This window comes from Abramis brama (genome assembly GCF_963993115.1).
Source record: "Abramis brama genome assembly, chromosome: 15".
Taxonomy (NCBI): Eukaryota; Metazoa; Chordata; class Actinopteri; order Cypriniformes; family Leuciscidae; genus Abramis; species Abramis brama.
In genome coordinates, this window is record NC_139977.1 from 18828174 (window position 1) to 18854103 (window position 25930).

General features: G+C 38.7%; 1 protein-coding gene across 2 annotated transcripts in view; it reads left to right on the forward strand.

The window, feature by feature from the left end:
- Window positions 1-25930, forward strand: part of igsf9bb (immunoglobulin superfamily, member 9Bb) — a 119329-nt gene that overhangs the window by 80251 nt on the left and 13148 nt on the right. The window contains exons 12-19 of one of the 2 annotated variants that reach the window (XM_084136647.1): window positions 415-538; window positions 8804-8979; window positions 10751-10977; window positions 11467-11551; window positions 12931-13092; window positions 13440-13485; window positions 22876-22896; window positions 24804-24908. In XM_084136647.1, coding sequence (XP_083992773.1) covers window positions 415-538; window positions 8804-8979; window positions 10751-10977; window positions 11467-11551; window positions 12931-13092; window positions 13440-13485; window positions 22876-22896; window positions 24804-24908 — 946 coding nt within the window. The remainder of the gene's footprint in view (window positions 1-414; window positions 539-8803; window positions 8980-10750; window positions 10978-11466; window positions 11552-12930; window positions 13093-13439; window positions 13486-22875; window positions 22897-24803; window positions 24909-25930) is intronic. The other variant, XM_084136648.1, reaches the window with a different exon arrangement.

The window sequence follows — 25930 nt, forward strand, 5'->3', positions numbered from 1 at the left end:
TCCCTGATCAGCAGCTGCTAGGCTAAATTGTAGGTTTTCTCTTTTAGCTATTCAGTGAGTTCCTTACAAAAAGCTCTCTGTATAAAAGTCCTTTGGTAGGTCGGGTCTCTGAGGGATATTATATGCTGTGAGAGGACTCATACTGTTGAAATGTTTCAGTGTCTTAGTATTTTACTCAAAAGCATCCCTACGAGCTAACGGTTATCTGTTGAATAAGAGATAAAGGATAAATGATGCACACTGTGTCTGGTGTTTTGTGTTAGCGCAAGTGTTTGTGTTAAGACAAGTGATCTAATCGCTCTGACCGAGGGTTTTCTATGCTTTAGGAAATTAAATGTGTGTGGCCTTGCTTTAGCTTTTGTGTACAAGTGTGTGTTTATATCAAGTGTGACACAAGCTGTCCTCTTCCCACAGGCACAAGCCCACACGCCCCCGCCAAAGTCCACGTTTCGGTCTCGACGACCTCGGCCAACGTCTCGTGGGAATCTGGTTACGATGGCGGCTTTGAGCAGACATTCTCAGTCTGGTACGGCCATGTGTGAGTCATCCCAGCATGCTTTGCTTTCTGCTTCTTTTCCTAACTGTTGACCTGAGCTCTGCTGCTGCTGTGAGGCTGCTACATCTGGGGGCACGGTGTGGGACGGGGCAAAACCTTTCCCCCAAGGGGTGAGATGACCAGCAGGGCCTTCCATACTTTTAATATTAATGGCAGTGCAGCTAAAATGTTAAGGAGATACTTTTGGGTATAGAGCATCTTGGTTAGGATTTTTTGTAGTTTATATAATGAATAAAATACAGTCTAGATTCTAGTTTGTTCTTTAAAGTCCTGTTCATAACTTCCAAATAATTTTTTCCCGGAAAGTCTTGAACAAAGATAATCATTTCATGACTAGTCCAGATCCACTGTTTTCTTTGAGTTTTTTTTCCCCTCTACGAGCAGTTCCCTAGCATGCTGGCCATGTTAATCTGGCTCATAACGATAGAATTGGAATGGAATGATCAGGCAGTAAAATCCCTCTACGGAGTTGTTATGAGTCGAGCTGCATGCAAAGTACCTTATTAAGATGACAAGACCATTTTGGTGTTGTGTGCAGTTCGACTGCTTTTTAATCACTTCAGCACACTAAAAATAATGGCATGTTCATGTGATTTAGAAGGAACAGTCTACTGCTGATTATAGTTATGGAAGCCACATTTACAGTATGTTAATATATACAATATCACAGTGACCCCCTTTCTAAAATATAAAGGCAGCTATATATTTTCATGTTTACATTCATATATACAGACCCATTCATACTCTAAGAAAAATAAGGTATAGTTCACTCAATAATGAAAGACTCTCTACTTTATTTTCTCTCACTGTCATGTCTTTCCAAACATGTATGATGTATTTATTTCTTTTGTGAAACACAAAAAAAGATATTTTGAGAAATGTCTCTTAATACAATGGAACGACATGAGGGTGAGTTAACATCAAAACATCAAATTAAGTTCTAAACAATGATGTTGAAGTACAATAGAACTTTTCAGATGCTAATTAATCAATTATAGGTCCAGCTTATTGAACTGCACATGTTTGGCAGGTGCTGTGAACCTCCAGTTTGTACATACCGAATTTATTAAAAGAGCATATTGCAGGTAAAAAAAAATCAAAATGAATATATAACCGTGTATGAAAATACCATATGAAAAGATAATGCAGGATTTAAAATGTTTTAAAACGACATAAGGACACCAATTTAGTAGATAAAGTGAGCGTTTCTTTGACTGCTCGTAAAAAACGCTTTTTTTCAACATCGCGTCATTTTACGTCACAAGAGGGAGATGTGTGCTGTGCTCTGCGGCTCTGCCGCAGCTCAGTGCAGAGTAGGTTGGTATTCAGTAAGAGCGGTCGTGAGTCAGTGTGTTTTCAGTAGTTTTTGTATTTCAATTTATCATCGTCATGGTAAATTATTGTGTTTGTGGAGCTTGCAAAAACTCCAGCCTGTCAGGACATCGAGTCCACCGGTTTCCTAACAAGAAAAGGGACGGTGCTATCTTTCGTGCCTGGGCGCGGTTTGTGCAGGTGAAGAGACGGGATTTCTCTTCCGCATCGGCTTCGGAAATGAAAACTGAGCTACTCGTTATTGTGTTTGTGTGGACCGTTTATCAGTTTGGACCAGTGCAGCGCAAGCCTGATCAAGCCTGATCAAGCAACACTGTTACTGCGAGATCCAGTAAATAAAGCATTTGAATTCACCACTGAAGTAATAACATCGCTGCGAGATCTAGTGAGAATTTCTCCGTTATTAACGGATCAAACAGTGCTGACGTGGAAACCAGGAATAAATGAACTATCCAGTGTCCACAGATCAGCAACATTTACCATGGATTTACTGTAGTAACACTACTGTCTGCAACCATGGATGTTTGGCAGGAATAGTAAGATAAAATGCTTTCAATTTACATTATGTCGGTTTTATTTTGACATTATGTATACAATTGCTGCCCTCAAATGTTAATCTGAACTAAAATAAACCTTTGTTTATAGCCTACTACCAATATTACATTTCATTTTGTCCAAGGAGCTGTTTTCTTTTATTTGCTTCTAAGAAGAGTCAAGTATAGCTCCATCATTGCTCAAAGTAAAAAAATATCATATTTATGATGTTAGTTTTAATAAAAAAAAAAAAATTAATTCAAGGAAATTTCAAGGAAACGTATCTATAAGCTGACACTGGTCTCTCACCAAGACACCTGCCCTGTTCTTCACTATCTCCTCACACCACAACTCAATTTGTCTCCTCTGACCATTGTTCTGTCTAACATTAATCCTGGCCTGTCCCTGCTTTCTTGGCTGCCTAGCAGGCTCATAATTGTATAGCTGTGCTCCGTCATACGAGTAAGTATGAACAACTTCCTCAGCGTCCGAAACGTCATGCGATCCATTATTTCCCTGTTGTTTGAATCGACCGCTCTCCCTCGTGCTACGTCACTCCCGCCACGCCCATTTTCAGATGCGGAAGTAAAATTTTCTCACAAAAACGACTCCAGAAGCCACTGTAGCGTATTTCGAAGGTTTTTTTTTAAAGAAAATCTAGTTCCTACATTATTTTTCTATACATTGACTCATTGGGTCTTCTAACCTGCAATATGCTCTTTAAGCCCTGATAGATTCTGAACTATGATAGATTCTGAGATATGTGATGTATGAAAAGTATTTATTAATATAAAGACTTTGTCTTGTGCCTTCTCGCAGTTCAGTGCTAAACAGTTTTTGATATTGTAACCGTATGCAGAGAGCCAACAATTGCAAGTAAGTATTTACTGTAACAATTTTATAAGTTTCCATTACTTGCTCTGGTAAGGTGACAATCAGGTTTAAAAGAGGTTATAGGTTGTGGAGGCTTTTGTTATTGACATGACCATTACGGCAAACTCTCGCTTCTGGCTCAGCACGTTCGTCTCCTTCGCCTCTCTTCATCTCTCTGCCGCCCATGCCAGTGCTTCTGCATCCCTGTGGTTCTGCTCCTTCTTTGGCGCTGTCCTCTGCGATATTCACCCAGAATATCAGCATTCTATAGCTCTCTGTGCTCCTGCCCCTATAGAATGACACATGCTTTTTGTTTGCTTCGATGGGTACGAGCAAGAACATCTCAATCATTTGTCTCTAAAGCTCCTTTAAATAGTGTCTTTGCTACTTACTCTTTTTAGAACATATTTTTGCAATGTCACACCTGGTAACAGATGTCAGCCATGTTTAATGGGAATGTAGCATGAACAGGTTTAGACTGTTACAAGCCCTGGAGACAGATTTCAGTCCTTTTCGAGCTATAAATGGTCATGAAATGTAGTCTGAGAGTTTAGAGACACATATGGAGAAAAAGAGGGGAAAGTCTAGAGATTATATGAGACGCAAGGGGAAGTTTATATATAGGCATACTGCATATACATGTATAGACTACCATTCAAAAGTCTGGGGGTCGGTATGATTTCTGAATGTTTTTGAAAGAAGTGTCTTATGCTCACCAAGGCTGCATTGATCAAAATACAGTAAAAACAGCAATATTGTGAATTATGATTACAATTTTAATATATCATAAAATATAATTTATTCCTGCAATGGCTGTCATAGAACAGAAGGATTCAGACAGGTAAGACTTCAAACAAAGAGTTTATTGGACAGATACAGATGAAGGATGACTTAGCTTGCTGTGAACAAATGTCTCTAATTGCAGATGATGGTTCCAGACGCAGACGAAGGGCAGGTGACGGATGGCAGATGACAAGACAGGTAGGGTTTCCACAGAACAGGTAAGTACATGTAATCGGTCTTAAGGTGTTCGTATAGACGAGACCAGACAATGGAGTGTAGGAGAAGTGTCTCTTTATAGGGAGTGCTGATGATGAGGTGCAGGTGCTGATGTAATTAGGTGATGGCTGATGGTGTACAGGTGGGAAACATGAGGGATGCTGGGAAGTGTAGTGCGGTAGAGGTGACAGCTGGTGTGGTGACTGGATACGTGACAGTACCTCCACCTCCCGGAAGGTGTGACCTCGCGCCGTAGATGGACCCAAATGCTGAAGGAGGTGGGGAGGTTCAGGAGGATGAGGGGCAGGCGAAGGGCTGGAAGGAGTGGTGAAAGGCTGGAGAAGGCAGGCGGAATACAAGGAGTCTACCCCGGGAGGGAGGGAGGGTCAGCCATCGTGGCTTTCTCTGGGACTCAGGTTTGGCCATTCTGGCCGGGGACCCATAGCTCCCCCCAAAAATTTTCTTGGGCGGATCTATGGGCTTGCACTCAGGCCCAGGAACAGATACAGGCTCAGGAACAGATTCGAGAACAGACTCAGGGACAGGTCTTGGAACAGGAGCAGGTCGATGAACAGGTCTTGGGACAGGCTCTGACATGGCGGCGGCCATCCTGGCTGAGGGCTCAGGCGGTGAGGTGGTGGCCATCTTTGCCGAGGGCTCAAGCAGTGAAGCGGCGGGCTTCTTTGCCGAGGGCTCAGGCAGTGGCCATCCTTGCCAAGGGCTCAGGCGGTGAGGCAGTGGTCATCTTTGCCAAGGGCTCGGGAGGCGAGGTGGCAGCCATCCCTGTGGCATTACGTGACAAAGTTCATGCTGGCCAGGCATGACGTGAAGACATTCAGGCTTGATAGGCATGAGATGAAGAATCTCAGGCTTGACTGGCATGACGAAGCTCAGGCTGGGCAGACCTGACGTGAAGACATTCAGGCTTGATTGGCGTGACGTAAAGCTGAGGCTGTGCAGGCCTGACGTGACAAAACTCAGGTTGGGCAGGCATGGTGAAGATATGCAGGCGGTCTGGCGAGAAAGATGGCTGGTGATGGTGGTTGAGTGGCAATGTCATCATCAGCCTCACCCACGGTGAAGGCTGAACCGCTCATCAACAACAGCACATGATCCAGGTATTGTGCGAATTAACCTGGTTTTATTTAGGATGTCATCTGTCCAGTTGACCTGGTGTGAAATTTCTAGGAACTCTTTGACATATTCTTCAATCGGGCGGCCATCCTGGAAACAGGTTATCAGATTATCAGTTGGGTTTTGATTGATGCGGGAAACACCCATACTTTGTTTATGGTCTGGTCTTCTGTCACAGAACAGAAGGATGCAGACAGGTAAGACTTCAAACACAGAGTTTATTGGACAGATACACAGAACAGGAATGCAGACTGGTGGTATGATGGATGAAGAACAGATGAAGGATGACTTAGATTGCTGTGAACGAATGTTTCTATTTGCAGATGATGGTTCCAGATGCAGACGAAGGGCAGGTGACGCATAGCAGAGGACAGGTAAGGTTTCCAGGTAACACTTTACAATAAGGGTCATTAGTTAACTACATTAGTTAACATTAACTAATAATGAACTGCACTTATACAGCATTTGTTCATCTTTGTTAAAGGTGAACTAAGTAACTTTTCTACCTTAACTGAACAGCTTCGGAGTCATTGGAATGGTTATATTACTTATTTCGGGTTGAATGGTGGTCGTTTCGCACCCCCCTGGTGCCCGTGAGCGAAAAATCCGCACTTGCAAGTTTGAGCCGGCGGGCCGCCGGCTGCCGCGTCAGGAAGTATCGCGTGATATCAGGTCTCGCGATGTAAACAATTGCCTTACGGCCAAAAGAAATCTGCTAAAATGCTGTCATTATTGCGCTCCCTCACGCTGTTCGACCCCGAATGAAGAAGACGTTTTAAAGAATGTCCCATCTGCTTTGATGTCGTTGATCTACTAGCCTCTGGTGTCTGAGAATCGCCAAAGAGTTTTTACAACAGTGTTGTCAAATATCTATTCCGAAGCTGTGGGGGGAGCTCTAGAGAGAAACCTGCGAGCAAAAAGCGAGAATACAGCGAAGAAATCTCGAAACTACTGAGCCCTGCTTTAATGTTAATTTCAACATTTACTAATACTTTATTAAAATCTTGTTAACATTAGTTAATGCACTGTGAACTAACATGAACAAACAATGAACAGCTTTATTTTTATTAACTAACATTAACAAAGATTAACAAAAACAGTAATAAATGTATTGCTCATTGTTAGTTCATGTTAGTTAATACATTAACTAATGTTTAATAAAGGAACCTTATTGTAAAGTGTTACCGGTTTCCACAGAACAGGTAAGGTACATGTAATCAGTCTTAAGGTGTTCATATAGATGAGACCAGACAAGAGAGTGCAGGGGGAGTGCTGATGATGAGGTGCAGGTGGGAAGCATGAGGGATGCTGGGAAGTGTAGTGCGGTAGAGGTGACAGAGCTGGTGTGGTGACTGGATACGTGACAATGGCAAAGCTAAAATTTCAGCAGCCATTTCTCCAGTCCTCAGTGTCAAATGATCCTTCAGAAATCAATCAAAAAATTTGATTATATATATTTTTTAAATTCTAACAGCTTTTATGTGAAATAGAAATGTTTTGAAAAAAATAAAAATTCTTTACTCCCGCTTTTAATGAATCCTTGCTGAATACAACTATACCTTGCTGAATGGTAACTATTGTACCAACCCCAAACTTTTGATTGGTATTGTTTATACATATATACATTTGTGGTGCCCAATTTCTGATTTTCTGCTCAAATCTGACATATTATTAAAGTCTTGAGGCTTTTTTTCTTTTTTAGTATTGTACATATGAGTGCTTGTGGTCATTTCTTTGGAAATTGTTTTAAAAAATGGAGAGGTAGCAGTATACATTGTTTAACTTTGGCTGAATAATTACACCTTATATTTTATATATATATATATATATATATATATATATATATATTAGTCTTCTTCATGCAGAGGATGAATAAAACAACGTGGCTTTAAGATTGAAAAACACTGACATGAACTTTCATCTGACTGTTCGCTCATCAAGAAATGTATTTCGATGTACATTGCCAAGATCAGAATTAAATTCAGTTTCAATGTTATTTTTGCTGACAGATCGATGTCATATATGAGGAAACTGGGTCTGTATGCGCTCAGCATTTCTTCATAGTCTGTACCGAGTACCAACTTGAGTCCTTCCACTAATGCAGCAATCTACACAGACATAAGCTCAAGAAGAATAGAAGGCCCTCCGGAGGATAAAAAAAACATGTTAATCCTCACCCAAGGGCCAGGTCTCCCTCATCTTTCTGCATCAAACTTCTTTTTGACCATCATTATCCACTGGCCTGATGTGTCCACCACAGGTACCCAAACGATCGGAGGCCTGTGCCAAGAGCTGACTAAAGGTGTCATTTGAAACATTGGGCAGTGTGACTCATGCTTTAAAGGTTGTGTGTGAATGGCCTTTAAAGGTGACCCACGTGAGATTAAACAACAGCTTCCATCAACCTCGTTGACGCAGATAGTTGGCGTGTTCCTGCTACTTCCTGCGTATTGCAGGAGAGGCGCTGAGTGACCGCTGAGATGCTGTGAATAACACACATCTCAAGAGCCTGTGAACTCTCATGTTATAAGGGCATGGAGGAAGTGATCAATTATACCTCAGTGGAATATTATGACTCACAGCAATAGGAACAATAAGACATCCGTCAGGCGTCATTCCATGCATGCCAAGAGCAGTAGTTTATCAGATTACTGGTTGTAGATGCAGTCACACTTGCAACGGATGTGTGCAATAGGGCATGATGTCACTGGCTTCTGTAGCTAAAAAAACAAAACAATACATTGTAAATATAAAAAATCTAAATGTTAAAATATACAGTGATAGTTTAGGGTCTTGTGGTCGTACTTATAAAGCACATATTAATGCCTTATTCTGCATGACGATATTCTTCATCCCTTAATCTTACCCAATACCCAAACTTAACAACTACCTTACTATTACGTTTATTGCAAATGTTGTGGTTAATGGTTAGTTAATAGTGAGAATTGGACGCTATTCTAAAGTGTGACCAAATATACTTTCTATTCCACTTATCCACAACATTGCAGTCATTCTTACTGTTTCCTTGTAAGAGATGTATTGTCCATACAATTGACTCATTTCAAGCCATAGGTCATTCCCAAGAGAGCCAGAGAAAAGGGTTGTAGGGCGGCCAAGGCGCACTGAAGATGTATGAAGATTTTTTTGTAAAGATCAGTGGTTGAAAACGCAGTTGCATTCTTCAGGATTTCCTCTGGGAAATTTTTGTATTATTGGATATCACTGAGCACTCACACTGAGCCAAACAAGCTGTCTTTTTCCGTCAAGCTGCAAGCAGTGCTCTCATCAGTGTTGTGAGCGACGTGATAATCATTATCCAAGCGTGTGTGCATGCATGACAACTTTTTCCATCTGTGCATGTGACTCCTCCTGCAGGGTGAAGAGGGAGCAGTTAGGACCGCATGACTGGCTGTCCATGCCTGTGCCCAGCGGGCAGCACTGGCTCCTGGTGCAAGGGCTGGAGCCCGAGACGGCCTACCAATTCAGTGTCCTGGCCCAGAACAAGCTGGGGACGGGCCCGTTCAGCGAGGTCGTCACTGTGAACACACTAGGTTGGTCACCCGTGCAGTCCAACATTCAATGACAAGTTCATCTCTGCCTGACAGAAGTCCATTTTATAGTAGGGATAGAAACGTTAAGAATTTAGCGATTAAAGTTGAAATTCTGACTCTTAACAATTATGATTCCTTACTGATTTATTCTAGTACTTAGTACTAAAGAAGCAACAAATTCTTGATCCTAACTATATTACACCATGTTATATACACTATGGACAAAGGTATTGGGACACACCTCTTAATTATTGAATTGCCATTGCCACAGCTGTATGAAATCAACTACCTAGCCATGCAGTCTGCATTTACAAACGTGTGAAAAAAATGGGTCGTTTTGAAGATCTCAGTGATTTCAACCGTGGTACTGTGTATAGGATGCCAGTTTGTCAAATTTCATCCCTGCTAGATATTCTGCGTGCAACTGTAAGTTGTATTATTGGAAAGCGTTTAGTAACAGCAGCAACTCATCCACAAAGAGGAAGACCATGTAATGTCACAGAGCGAAGTCACTGAGGGCCGTAAAAGTCGTCAAGAGTTCCAAACTTCCACTGGCATTAATATCAGCACAAAAACTGTGCGGCAACTTCATGGAATGGGTTTTCATGGCTGAGCAGCTGCATACAAGCCTCATCATCAAGTACAATTACAAGCATCGGATGGAGGGATGTAAAGCACGCTGCCACTGAACTCTAAAGCAGTGGATGCATGTTCTGTGAAGTGATGAATCGCGCCTCTCTGTTTGGCAGACTGATGGGTGAATCTGGGTTTGGCAGATGCCAGTTAAACTTTACCTGCCTGACTGCAATCTGGCAACTGTAAAGTTTGGTGAAGGAGGGATAAAGGTATGGAGCTGTTTTTTAGGGGTTAGGGCTAGGCCCCTTACTTCCAGTGAAGGGAAGTCTTAATGCTTCGGCATACCAAGACATTTTGGACAATACTATGCTTCCAACTTTGTGGAAACAGTTTGGGGAAGGCCCTTTTCTATTCCAGCATGACTGTGACTGTGAGAAAGAGCAAGGTCCATTTATACCTTTTGACTATTTCATCCATGCTCTATTGGTTGAATGGGAAAAAATTCCCCCAGAAAATCTCCAAATTATTGTGGAAAGCCTTCCCAGAAGAGTGGAAGCTGTTAAAGCTGCAAAGGTTGGACCAACTCCATATTAATGTCTATGTATTTAGAATACAATGTAATTTAAGTCCCTGTTGGTGTAATGGTCAGGTGTCCCAATGCTTTAGAAAGTATAACACATCATGACAAACAACCAATTTCAGATTTAACAGTTCATCTGCAAATATTATAATGCTTTATAACTTTGTTTACAATTATTTATGAAAACATATAATGCATTATAATGTACATTATGAATACATTTATAACGCATCATACATAAAGGCTTTAAGTAAAGTGTTACCAAAAACGCTACTAGAAAAAATACTAATACTACCAACAAATACTAGCACATTTATCGCTTATAAAACGCTATCGTTCAGACAGTTAGGCTCAGCAGTTTCAGCAAGGATGCATTAAATTGACCAAAAGTGACAGAAAATACATGTATAATGTTATAAAATATTTATTTTCAAAACAAACAAAAAAAATATATGTTTTTGCTATTCTTTATAGAATCCTGAAAAAATGTATCATGGTTTCCACAAAAATATTAAGCAGCACAACAGTTTTTATCATTAATAATAATAAGAAATATTTCTTGAGCATCATATCTGCATATTATGATGATACAGTGTTTTGCTTTCTTCCCTCTAGTATTTCCTATAAGTACCCCAGAACCACTGGTGCTGCTTACCCCACCACGGTGCCTCACAGCCAACCGGACACAGCAGGGAGTCCTACTCACATGGATCCCTCCAGCCAATCACACGTCGCCAATTGATCACTACATTATGGACTTCCGCCTCGGGGAGAGGTGGGATGTCCTTGATGATGCAATCCCTGCTGGAGAGACAGAGCTCTTGGCTAGAGACCTGGTTCAGGTATACCTGTGATCACAATTTCAAAAGTTTGACACACAGCTTGTTTTGGGATTTCTGCAGTATTTGAGAATAAACTATAACTATAATATAATTTTGGTATTGCTTTTAAACCTAGAATGATAATTCAAGCAACAGTAAAAATTTGTTTATCGTTTAGTCACAGTTATGTTGTTCCGAAACAGAACTCTTATGACCATTTGAAAGCCATGCAAATTATATTTTTATTACATTTTCTAAAATGTAAATTTGAAGGAAAAAAGCAAAATGACAGAAATCTTCCCCAAGGTTTTACTCACAGTAATGAAAAGTTCAGACGTTTTTTGCATATTTGTCACATTTGGATGCAAATTTATTCCAATTATTTCACATTCCTTACAATGTTTTAATCTACTACAACTGAACCTTCAGTGGACTGGTTTTTCTAGTGATTTAAGGTAATACACCTATTTAAAGGAAACATGCTGTAAATGTCTCTGCATTGTTTTACAGGAGGCCTGGTATGAGTTCAGAGTGATAGCGGTTATGGAGGGCCTTGTCAGTGAGCCCAGTAATGTAGTGGGAGTCTCTAGCACAGGTCAGTGCCCATACTGAGGATTTTAGAACCTGTACTGTGATATTTTACTGCACATGATATCATGTTGTAATGTACTCTTGACATTTTTGTGTAGGCTCACACAAACATTAATGGAATGAGTTGACTCTGAATTAGTGGTGGTCTGATGAGACTCTGCTGCCATCTGATGGATGTAAAGTGAATTATTTTGCCTTTGCTGAAGTCTTATTTGAGAATTAAAGCAAGTTCACATTCAGAAATATTGGATGCATAGTGTTCTTTTTGTTTGAATATAGTCAGACAACTGTAAAAAAAAATTTTATAGTTTTAATATCTCAAACTATAAAATATTTAATGTTTCAGTTAATGTTCACTGAAAATACAAATACAAAAATAAATATTATTTATTGGGCTATGGGCATGCCAGTTTGTTTAGTATTTAGTAGGTAAAATATTTATTATCACTTTAAGCCATTTAAACAGGGATATTTTAACTTTTGAAAATATTCACTTTTGAGATCTGTCACCATATATACTACCGTTCAAAAGTTTAGGTTCAGTTAAGTTATGCTGGCCAAGGCTGCATATATTTGATCAAAAATACATTAAAACTGTAATATTGTAAAATGTTATTACAATTTAAAATGTAATTTATTCCTGTGATGGCAAAGCTGAATTTTCAGCATCATTACTCCAATCTTCAGTGTCACATGACCCTTCAGAAAACATTATAATATGCTGATTTGGTGCTTAAGGAACAGTTCTTATTATTATCATCAGTTTTGAAAACAGTTGTGCTGCCATATATATATATATATATATATATATATATATATATATATATATATATATATATATATATATTATTTTTTTTTTTTATTATTTTTTCAGGATTATTTTATGAATGGAAAGTTCAAAGAACATCATTTACTGTTTGATTAGTTTAATGCATCCTTGCTGAATAAAAGTATGAATTACTTTTGAACAATAGTGTAAACCTGTTTTTTTAGATGATTGGTGTATTTTATTATATTTTGTTCTGTTGACAAACCTTGTCTGTTACCATATTCTAGGGATTGACAACCACCCCTAATGATTGATTTCACTAAATAGATAGTTTAAGCATTACAGTCGGAATTCAATCACTACTTGAAGTCAAAATAAATGTGAGGCTGCTCAGTCTTTAATCTCATTTCTTAAAGCATCCCACTGTGATTTAAAATGTATTTTGAATGTCTTTATGAATCAAGATAGCTGGCTATTTTCATTAATGCTCCTATTAACTAAATAATACAAAATGAGCTGTATGGTTTATTGTTAAAACAGCCTGTCTTAGGCAACTAAGAATGAAAGAGCTTGTGTGTGTGTGTGCTGAAGGCGAGCTTGTTTGTATCTTTCAGACTATTTCCCGCCGCCTGAGGTGCCAGACGAGGGACTGGCGCGGCCGGTGGTGGCAGGCATTGTGGCCACCATCTGTTTCCTGGCAGCAGCCGTCCTCTTCAGCACGCTAGCAGCCTGCTTCGTCAACAAACAGAGACGGCGTAAGCTCAAGAGGAGACGAGGTCAGTGGTGCCCTTACGGCCAGAATGTCCTCCTCTTTCTCATCCAAACCCCATGCAATTTACATCTTACCCTACTGACAGACTGAAGACTTTGATGCAATTCAAACAGACTGGGAGAATTTTTTTGCCTAAAGCAATTCCATTTATTTAACATTCAAGGCATCCACACTATCTTGTTCTCTTACAGTATGAAGAGGTTTAAATAACAGGTAACTGCCACTATTGCACAAATGATGCTGCAGAACTCCCAACAAGCTCTTAGGGTGCTTTTCATCAGGGAATTAGTCTTTTTATGCGCGTGTTAAATCTCTAATCGCTTTCTTTCTCTCCGGTTTTCTCTTCGACAGATCCCCCTCTGTCTATAACACACTGCAGAAAGAGCGTGGAGACTCCGTAAGTAATGTCTTTTAAGAACTTGCTCCTTCTCCCCTTGTACCTCAGTTCATTCAGAGCGAGAGTGGAGTGACGTTTTAAAGGAATAGTTCACTTAAAAATTAAAACAGTTGATGTACCCCACTGATGTACCCCTTGCTTCATAAATCAAGGCATCTAACAGGTCCGCCCTCTCGCTTAAAGATCCTATTAGAAGACCCATTAATTACTGCTCAGTGATAGGCCGGTAATTCGTGGATGTAGTATGTTCATAGACTGGACGGCCTAAGTTAATTTCACCAAAGAGCAGTTTCTTAATTTTTCCATTAGTTTGGAATGCTAAATAGTTCTCTCATGCGTTTGCTTTAATTTGCACTTTAGATCAATGGTTCTCAACCAATGGGGCTCCTTTGTCCACAAAATAGTAACTAAAATAAGTATAATTCTAATAATTAAATTTCAGAATTCCAGAAGTTTTAGGAGCTGTAATTTAGTCGTTTGTGATTCACTGGATAAGGATTACGAATAAGGATTTTTACTACAATAGCTTAGCAAAACTTGTGTAAAATGTGTATTCATTCATTCATTATAAAATGCCATGACGTTTTAAAGGAATAGTTCACTTAAAAATTAAAACAGTTGATGTACCCCACTGACTTCCATAGTAGGAAAAAAATACAATGGAAGTCAATGGGGTGCATCAACTATTTGGTTACTGACATTCTTCAAAATATATTCCTTTGTGCTCAGCAGAAGAAAGATATTCATACAGGTTTCAAACAATTTGAGGGTGTGTAAATGATGACTGAATTTTCATTTTTAAGTGAACTATTCCTTTAAGATTTTATTAATTTACATGACTTTTCCAGGTGTAGAAATCAAACTTTTAAAATTAGGCTACCTCATATATCCAGTTTAGCTACACTACAAGTTACAATCAAAAAGTCTCTAGCTATATTGAATCTACTTTTTTAAAACGTTTAAAAAAACGTAATGCAATACAATTGTGATTTCAAAGAATAGTCTATATTGTTTTATTTTGTAAACTATCCAAAGATAGTCTACACACAATACTCAAATATATATCTCAAACTGACTGTTTGTTAAAGTAAAAAATTGCAACAAATGTAACATCATTGCAAGAACAAAATGCATTCAATTTAAATTGGATATACAGGAGTAGTCAAAAATGTACGTTAAACGTTAAGCTCGCAACATTTTCTGTGAACGGAGCAGCTCTGAGATTCGCTCTGAAACCCACCACCACAACAAACTAAGCTATATACCTATTTAAATAAATCATAGCCTTTGCCTTGTGATAAGTGCACTAAGGTATATAGTCCATGAGCCAGGGGGGTTGATCGGTATCATCGGGGGGGCAAATGCTATCATTGTTTTTTGGCAAGGTATACACCCCTAGTATTAGAAAAATCACGATAGCAGTGCAGGGGTGGTAGCGAAATCACTTTTTTCAGCTCATGAAGTTACTAACCCCCTAAAATAAATTCCGTTTTTGAAATCTGGTGTATATTTAGATTTAGATTTAGATTTAGTCATTTAGCAGACGCTTTTATCCAAAGCGACTTACAGATTAGGACTAAGTTAAGCGAGTCATCATGAAGAGGCAAAAACAACGCAAGAAGTGCTCAAAATACGAAGTTCAGGCATTATTCAGAGTAGCATAAGCCCGATAAGCGAGGTTTTTAAAGGGAAAGGGAAGTTTTTTTTTTTTTTTTTTTTTTTTTTAAGAGGTTAAGTGCTCACGGAAGAGATGGGTTTTCAGTTGTCTTTTGAATGTTGTCAGGGATTCTGCTTTCCGGATGAGGGTGGGGAGAGCGTTCCACCAGCATGGAACTGTGAATGAGAATGTTCTGGAAAGAGATTTTGTGGCTTTCTGTGATGGAACCACGAGACGTCGCTCGTTGGCCGATCGTAGGCTTCTGGTAGGGGTGTAGACTCGTAGGAGTGAGTGAAAGTAGGAGGGAGCTGAGCCTGTGATAGATCTGTAAGCAAGCGTCAATGCCTTGAATGCGAGCAGCGAGAGGTAGCCAGTGCAGAGAGGTGAACAGAGGAGTGACGTGGGCCCTTTTGGGCTCGTTGAAGACAAGACGAGCTGAAGCATTCTAAATCATTTGTAGAGGTTTAGTTGCACATGATGGAAGTCCGGCCAGAAGAGCATTGCAGTAGTCAAGCCTAGAAATGACCAGGGCCTGGACGAGAAGTTGTGTTGCATGCTCAGTAAGGAAAGGCCTGATCTTCCTGATGTTGTGCAGTGCAAACCTGCATGATCGAGCTGTCTTTGAAATGTGATCTGTGAAGGTCAGCTGGTCATCAAACGTTACTCCAAGATTTCTGACCAACCTTGATGGGGTGATTGATGATGAGTCTAGCTGGATAGTGAAGTCGTGCTGTAGAGACGGATTGGCAGGGAGGACGAGAAGCTCAGTCTTTGCCAGGTTGAGCTGCAGGTGATGTTCTTTCATCCATGTCAAATCTGAAATACTGTATGGCTGAAGAAACATCAGAAAGAGTCTGAGTGTGTTTAGAAAGTTCACGATCGAGGACTCTTTTGCCAGAAAAATGTTCAGTAGGTCATTTATGGACTGCTGTCTGGCTGATGAAACATCAGAAGAAGTTAATGATTTTATATAAAAAGTTCAAGTTTAGACTCTTTGGGCAGCAATATGTTCAGTAGGTCAATTGTGGACAATTGTCTGGCTGATGAATCATCATAAGGATTCAATAAGCATATATCGAAAGTTCAAGATCGAGGACTCTTTTAACAGAAATATTTTCAGCGGGTCAATTATGGACTACTGTCTGGCTGATGAAACTCTAGTAAAAGTCAATGAGCATGTATAGAAAGTTCAAGTTCATAGACTCGTTGGCCAGAAATGTTCAACAGTCAGTATGGACAATTGTCTGGCCGATGTATTATCTGAAAGAGTCTATAAGTATGAATAGAAAATTCAAGATCAAGGACTCTTCAGTCAGAAATATTTTTAATATGTCAAATCTGAACTACTGTATGGCTGAAGAAACAGCCTAAGGAGTCAATGAGCATGTATAGAATGTTCAAGATCGAGGACTCTTTTACTAGAAATATGCTCAGGAGGTCAATTATTGACTATTGTCTGCTTGATGAAACAAGTATAGAAAGTTCAAGTTCAGAGACTCGTTGGCCAGAAATGTGTTCAATAGTCAATATCTACAATTGTCTGGCCGATGTACTATCTGAAAGTAGCCTGGGTTTCCTCGTCGAATTTCTGTCGCTCTACATACGTCATCTGGTATAATTGAAACGATTGGCTATGAGCTACGTACAGGCGCATTTGATAGACATTCGTAGTGCCCAATAAACGGCTCTGGGCATTCGTAAACCACGCCTCAAATACAAGAAAATGAACATGTGGTTCCCAGACCACGTCTCAATGAGACGAGGTCTGACGTTAGCCAGGCTAATCTGAAAGAGTCTATAAGTATGAATAGAAAGTTCAAGATCGAGGACTCTTCGATCAGAAATATGTTCATTATGTCAAATCAGAACTACTTCATAGCTGATGAAACACCAGAAAGAGTCTATATGAGTATGTTTAAAAAGTTCAAGATCGAGGACTCTTTTGCCAAAAATATGTTCAGAAGGTCAAATATGGACTGCTGTCTGGCTGATAAATCATCAGAAGTCAACAATTATGAATAGAAAGTTCAAGTTCAAAGACTCTTCGGGTAGAAATATGTTCAGAGGGTCAATTATGGACTATTGTCTGCTTGTGAAACATCAGAAGGAGTCAATGAGCATGTATAGAAAGTTCAAGATCGAGGACTCCTTTGCCAGAAATATATTCAGTAGGTCAAATATGGACTGCAGTCTGGCTGATGAAACATCAGAAGTCGTCAATGATTATGAATAGAAAGTTCAGGTTCATAGACTCTTCGGGCAGCAATATGTTCAGTAGGTCAGTTATGGACAATTGTCTGGCTGATGAATCATCATAAGGAGTCAATGAACATGTATAGAAAGTTCAAAATCGAGGACTCTTTTACCAGAAATATTTTCAGTAGGTAAATTATGGACTACTCTCTGGCTGATGAAACATTAAAAGGAGTCAATGAGCATGTACAGAATGTTCCAAGTTCATGGACTTGTTGGCCAGAAATATGTTCAATATGTTCAATAATTAATATGGACAATTGTCTGTCCGATGTTCTGTCTGAAAGAGTCTATAATTATGAATAGAAAGTTCAAGATCAAGGACTCTTCGGTCAGAAATATGTTCAACATGTCAAATCTGGACTTCTGTATGGCTGAAGAAACATCAGAATAAGTAAATGATTATGTAAATGCAAGAAGTGCATAACCTTAGTGCACACCGTTAGATCGTTTGTGCAATGCAATGCAACATGTTATCTCTTTAATGAACATGGGAAGGAGTTAGTTCTAGTGTGCAATGCAATGCAATTGCAAGAAGTGCATAACCTCAATGCACAACGTTAGATCGTTTGTGCAATGCAATGCAACATGTTATCTCTTTAATGAACATGGGATTGATTTAGTTCTGGTGTGCAATGCAATGCAAGAAGTGCATAGCCTATGTTATTTTTCAATGCACAACGTTAGATCGTTTGTGCAATGCAATGCAACATGTTATCTCTTTAATGAACATGGGAAGGAGTTAGCTCTAGTGTGCAATGTGGTGGTGCACACTGAATTTTTTTCTTGACCCAAGATACATATTTCTAGCCAAAGAGTCCTCGATCTTGGGCTTTCTATACATACTCATAGACTCCTTCTGATGCTTCATAAGCCATATAGATGTCCATATCTGACCTTTTGAACTTATTTCTTGTCAAAGTGTCCTGAACATTTTTCAAACTATATGAAGTTATCGACTCCTTCTGATGTCAAATCAGCCTTATTTGACCCAAGGAATATATGGCAAAAGAGTCCTCGATCTTGGACTTTCTATGCATACTCATAGACTCCTTCTAATGCTACATAAGCCATGTAGACAGGCGTAATTTGCGGGTGGGACATGTCCCCACCAGTTTTTGCAAAGGTCGATATTGTCCCCACCACTTTTGAAACACCTCGCGGCACGAATGTAGATTAAATAAGAGGAGAATAGAATTAAATAAGAGGCAATCTAGCGCTGAAATGTGTTGTTTTTGAAATCAAGTGATCAAAGTTCACGTTGCCGCTGCGATCAGTGGCGCGGATACTGTGTTTGTTTGTGGCTCGCGCACAGTCTTCACTCGGACGCGTATTCGATCCGTTGTGTAGACTCTCTATTCGTTCCGGTGAAATTACAAAACAAAATGCACACAAACGTGTCTCTGCCTGATATACAACCACTTGGCAAAAGTTCTGCCCCTGGACCATTTAAATACACGTTTAAAATAGTCGGATCTATGCATTTATTCACGTGAAAATTCTCGCCACTTACAACATATAATTGGCCTCATTAAACGACAAATTAAACCCAATCAATGTACTATTTAAATCGATTGCTGGACATCTTAATGTTATTGTACATACACCCCACCTGTCCCACCAACTTTTTAAAACAAAGTTACGCCACTGCATGTACAGTAGATATCCATATCTGACGTTTTGAACTTATTTCTGGTCAAAGGGTCCTCAAAAGTTTTTAAACGATATAAAGTTATAGACTCTTTCTATATTTTTTTCTTTCTATTCTCTTTTATAGACTCTGATGATAAATCAGCTATTTAGAGGTCCCCTTTTGAACTACTGAACATATTTCTGGCCAAAGAGTCCTAAAAGAATTACACTATACATTCAGATTGATATATTCGGATGTTATATCATCCTGACAAAAGTCCATATTTGACATACTGAATTTTTTTCTGGCCAAGGAGTACTTGAAACTTGACCTTTTCATAAATACTCGTTGACTCTTTCTGATGTTATGTCAGACATACAAAAATCCATATTGGACCCAAATATGCTCATTCACGGAATGTTGATGGATTTTGACAGTTTGACAAGGTTTTGTCTGTTTTGTGAAAAGATTGTTGGTTCAGTTGCTCTGCTCATTTCTCTATTTTTACAGCGATTGATTCCTGCCAGTTCCATAATGAGACTGGCGCGGCCAGAGACATTTTGGGCGCTGCGGCATATTAAATATATTATATATAGTTTTTCCGTGTGAGAAATACAATGTGTAATGAGAGGTTGTGACAAAAGACAGAAATGAGTGACTGTCACGTGACACTTGAGAGCCCTGACTGCACTGTAGCAGTTACTGTTACACTGTTTAACCTGCTAGATAGCTAGCCTGCTAAAAACACCAAGCTTACATTAGCTACTGCTACTATTCCCCACCAATTTGTACTACTATTCCCCTATTTTGTACTTACATTTAATACCCCTGGAACTCAATGGAAGTTGATTGAAGATGGCATAGTTGGTAGTGTTGTTATAACCAGTCAACTGAACCAACAATCTTTTCACAAAACTGACAAAACCTTGTCAAACTGTCAAAATCCATCAACAATTCCGTTCATGAGCTACTTTCTGACATTCTAACTGAAAGTGGGTGAATATCAAAATACATGATAGAAACATTTTGTTAAACCACTTACAAGTGTTATGTTGACAACACTATTGAAACAGTTACTTTTTATTACAACTGTACATGAATAAATAGGCCATTTGGCCCTGGACTAATAGGGTATTCTATTTGTCCATTCTATTGGCTCTATTCTATTTTGAAGACTTGTGCTGGCTGCACAAGTCTAATTTAAGGCTCTCACAAATAAATAGTATGGGTATATTATACATTTTCTGAGTCATCAGAGTGTCTTGAGTATTGAAGTTGTTGAGTTTTGTGTCCCTGGTGTTCTTTCATGTCACAGGGATAAAAGAAAGCATACAGTTTAGGCGGGAATTGTGAAAAAATGTGTGTTATTTCTGGTTTAAAGAAGTCATGTGACCTCTGTGTTTGTCAGACAGATTCAGTACTGGGCTTAAATGAAAGCCTAAAAGGTCCCCTTTCCAACGATACCAAGCACCATATTATAGAATATTGACAATATCACTAGCATGAGCCTAAACCAGATATACACCAGATTTCAAAAACGGAATTTATTTTAGGGGGTTAGTAACTTCATGAGCTGAAAAAAGTGATTTCGCTACCACCCCTGCACTGCTATCGTGATTTTTCTAATACTAGGGGTGTATACCTTGCCAAAAAACAATGATAGCATTTGCCCCCCCAGATGATACCGATAGACCAAATTTGGGGCCCTGGCTCATGGACTAATATTGCAAATTTATTTTCTGTTCGATTGACAGATGCTTTGACAAAGCAATGGCGAAAAACACAATGTTAGTGATCTTTTAAGGTTCATTGCGAAATTGTAGCTGGACAGATTATTCTATGACACACTGATTCATCATTGTAATTAAAATAAAAACAGACATTTGATATAGAGTGCTATAAAGTAGCAAAATTAATGTATTACTCACCTGTATGAGCGTCCTTAAATTTGAGCTTGAAGTCTTCAACGCAGACAACGTTTTATCTTTGGTTTGCATAGATTACATACCAAAGTTTAACCTTTACTAGTTGATTCATGTGAAATATCAACCCAACGGTTCTTAACATAATCATCAGACAATCTCTTAGGCTGTGTCTGAAATCGCCCCTTATATCCTGAAATAGGGCACTATTTAAGATTGTGTTATTGCATATTAATGTACGCTCAACATCGTGTCCAGTGTGACTACAGCGTAATATTATACAGGCATAAATTCCCTTTTAATTGATTAAGGTTTATTCATAGTTTCTATGACAGAGTTCAAGATAAATCTTTTCCTCTTACTACTGGGGCTGCCAGTTTGCCAAGTTTCAAATAATTATTAAAAAGCAAGCACAAACTATGCAGAAGCGGCTGGCCTTCCGGCGCACTCAGTGTCCGAATTCACTCTCTCGGTTTCATTCACTCCCTCAAGTGAACTATGGTGAGGGTTTAGGGGGCAAATTCGGACACAGCCTTAGTAAACTGTAAAGAGGCGTGATAAAACAGTAGATGGCGGGAATGCACTCTAGAAGAAGACACTGCACTTCTTTCATACATTGCAGGTTTGTCAAAACACAATGTATCTTTTGGTCGTGCTGCACCGCTACTTGCTGGATTTTAGTATCATTAACATTATATTTAATAGGCTTCAAAATTCAAAATATGTTGGACATGTTGTTTGCAAAGGGAATGCACAAATGAATCACAACACCTACAAATTTTTTTTTTTCTCTCAGTTTCTAGGGATACAATTAATGAAAATTATAGTCAATCATATAGCGGTTTTCTTTTTTTTGTTCTTTTTTGTTCTTTTTTTTTTTTTTTTCACTAGATGGAAACAGGAAACAGGAAAACATTTAGGGAGAAAAAAGGGGGTGGGATCAGGAAACGGCCTGAGCTGAATTCAAATTTGGAAACCTTAACATAAACGCCACTGTCTCTGAAACTTTACTCTATTTGCATTGGTGCTTTGCAGCATTCATTAATAGCATTTGATGTTAATTTCTTCTCTTTTTTTTTCTTTTCTGTTAATGAGCCATTTGAGACCAGTGTTTTGCAGTGAGATTGAGACAATACCCTGTTTATGTATTTCTGCTTGATGTTTGTGTTGTTGAACTGTTGTCTATAAATGTTCATGGTTTTGATGACACTTACTACCCCGGTAAAGAAAGTAGGATTGGTTTCAGGTTCATCCTCATAGCAGTTGGTTTCTACACAGACACTGAGTAAGAGGGATTCAAAGTGACCCTGCAGCTTTTGAGTTCCCATGGCAACAATCAGCCACTGAAAAGAGTGTGTAAAACATGCTCATACAGTACAAGCACTGTAAATTAGATTTGAATTGTATAGGTGTGCGAAAAGTGTTTACTGTAATCCAAACACACAGACTATCAATGTATTGTGTGAAGATTGCCCTCTTTGTCAAAATCTTTCAAGGGATAGTTTATTCAAAACTGGTTCTTGCGTGTCTGCATATATCAATTGCTCAAATAGGATTTGTCAGTGAACATTAACATATAAGGGCTTATAAGCACATCAATATTTTAATGAGGTAACCATTGAGGCTTGTTTGATTAGTTGTGTAAACATCAAGCAGGGTTTCGCCACCATTAAAAGTGGCGCTAACAGCTTTATCAACAATACCTCTGGACTCATTACCATGGTAAATGTGCATGCTGTGTTGTCTCTGCTTTTAAGAATGCCTCTTACCATGCTTTCATATTTTTATTTTGCATTTACCATGGTATACTAACAAGCTGCTAAAGAACAGGGAGTTTCATCTCTCCGGTATTTTTATTTCACTGCAAACTTATCTTTTCTTAACATACATTTTACACTAACTCTGTTGTTTGTCTTTCTTCCCAGTGCTAATAACAGTGGACATCGGTGACTAGGATTTTCTTCTTTATATTTTCAATAGTTACATAGTATTTGTTCATATTATTTCTTCATAATCTATTTTACTTGATACATTCTCTGATGTCCTCTAATGCTTCAAAAAACACAAACGATGAGTTTTAAATGAATAGAGAGCATATAACGGTGCTCCTCTGTGATATTACATTTATAGTAGCTATATGATCCTCCTACATACATCTTTTAATAGGCTAAATCTAAGTGGGTTAGCTCTGATATGATGTCAGTCATAACCTCCATAGTGGTGCCATTTAAAAACATGCTGCTATTGCTGTTCACTTAATTTCATGTCATGCTGGGAGATGTTATCTGTTTGTGGTAGTGCTTAAGTATAGCACTGAAATTAGTTTTTAAAGATTATTTTAGTTACGTAACACCTGTTTATCTACAGTATTATTATGGCATCAAGTATGATTTTTTTTCATACATTTTTCACTAAATACATTTTGAGTTATTGTACCTCTTTTTACATAGGCTTGTGCTTTGCAAAATTATACAGTGGGGGCAAAAATAAAAGAAAGAAAGAAAGAAAGAAAGAAAGAAAGAAAGAAAGAAAGAAAGAAAGAAAGAAAGAAAGAAAGAAAGAAAGAAAGAAATAAAGAAATAAATAAAGAAAGAAAAATGTAAGTAAAATGAAGAAATATTAATGTCAGAAGCTCTCTCTCTCTCTCTCTCTCTCTCTCTCTCTCTCTCTATATATATATATATATATATATGACCCGTGCTGGCAAAAGGAGTCGGAATGTGCATGGGATAATTTCGAGCTACAGACAAAACAAGTGAAAAATAAAAATTTTGGTCAAATTTAAGGTTTTCACAAAAATGAGTTTATTAAGCCCTCGTCTAGCAATCCCAATGCTCCAAATAGCAATTAAACATATAAAAGTATCTTTATTTGTACGTTTTCTGAGAGGAGTATCTTTCCTTTGTCCATGAGAAATGCTGTTTTTCTCTGCTCGCTTCTCGGCGATTGGTGCTTCCCCTCAGCACAAGTTTGGTATCTTTTTAAAGCGCAGCATTTCAAATTTGTGAATATTCATAGCGAATTCTTGATGGCATGAGTCTGAACCAATGAAATGTGATTTTGAAACTCATACTAATGTAAACAAAATGATCTTACTCGTGCTGACTGACACTTCCAAAGCATGCTCACAAAGACGCCTCAGACAGCGTGTGATCCCGATATACACATACAGAATTACAGTATTTCATATGGTATGGTTGCTAGGTATGGTTTTCTGAATCTTCAGAAAACGTTAACTGAATTTTTCTCAAAACTGACTTTACTGACTCTATCATCTTCAAACAGGTGTAGCTCAGTCATTTTTTGCCTGATTCCAACAAATCATACATCATTTTGTTTAATAGAGAATGTGAAAATAACAATAAATCATCTTTTAAAATTTGCTCATTGCGACTCATTTTGCCAGCACGGGTCTCACACACACACACACACACACACATTCTTTCTTTTCTTTTCCCTTTTTTTTTAATGAAACCTGGAGCAGTTAGTCACAGATCTTTGCACTCCACTGTATATCAGCTGCTTTTGCCAGGAATCTCAATGTCTACTGGTATATCAAAACAAGGAGACTGCATGGATCCAAGCTGGCCTTGACATCCCTGCATGCATATGCCTTAAAATGTGTGAAAGATGATTAACAGTGTCATTTAATAAATGCACAGTCCAGTGCCCGCGGTCATCATCATTTATTATATCCTGAAGCTCTGCCTTCCTCTTTCCTTCAGTTCTATCTCTCCATGTCACTGTTTCTTTTCTCTTGTTATGTTGGTTGTATGGAAAGCAGCTTCGTTGATGGCCAACATGACCCCTCCCCTCCCCGTCCCTCCCGTCTCTATTGTGTTTCCTGCCACAGGAGTCCTCTTACCCCTCTACCTGGCATAGAACCCTTCTGGGACCAGGAAAGGTCCCAGGAAAGCCAGGAAAGGAGCAGCTACAGGCCTCCGCCTTCCAGTCCTCTGTGAGTGCCTGCACCTTGTTCAGCAGTGTGCACTGCCTTATGTCGCATGCGTCCCATGTGCGCTGCTGGGCACGGTTGTTTTGGCAGGCTGTGAACCCATGCGCTACACACACAGGAGACCCAGAAAAATTAGGAATTTGTTGCCTTTTGGCCCGACTCACACATTTACTCTTAGCCCTGTGAAATGAAAGGTGCTTTTTGGTTGTTTCCAACTTGATTTCTGTTTTAGTGTATATAATGTTTGTATAAACGCATTTACATTTATACACTTATAATGGGAGCCTAGCAGGCAAGTGTGCCTGATGTTTTCAAATCAGATTTGTAAAACTTGTGTTATTTTAAACATGAATGCTCAATTTATAGTTTGTGGTTTACTTTTAAATTATTATTTTGAGGTGAAACTTGTCCTCTAGGTGGAGTAAGTGGTTATGAATTACAAAAATAATTTCTCAGAGTGGAGTTTGCATAGTTTAACTAATGTAAAAGTACTAGGTATAGTTACATTACATTACTACCATTTCAATTATATCACACAGTCACATGTACTGTATAATTACTTGTGTATAAAACAAGTATAGCTAATGTATAGTTAATCTCGGCTGTGCAATTGTTTATATCATCGCAAAATTTAACAATCACTCAGCTCTTTATAGGGCGATACTATAGCATATCTCAACTGCTTGATTGCTTGTGTCATGGCAAAATGTAAACTATATAATCACCCAGCTCTAATCTGCTAAATGCAACTATAGGCCCTGTTTACATCTGGTATTAAGATACGTTTTGGTCAATCGGATCCAAAGTCCCATCCGCTAAATTCATGTACAGTGAGGAAAATAACTATTTGAACACCCTGATATTTTGCAAGTTCTCCCACTTAGAAATCATGGAGGGGTCTGAAATTGTCATCGTAGGTGCATGTCCACTGTGAGAGACATAATCTAAAAAAAAAAAAAATCCAGAAATCACAATGTATGATTTTTTAACTATTTATTTGTATGATACAGCTGCAAATAAGTATT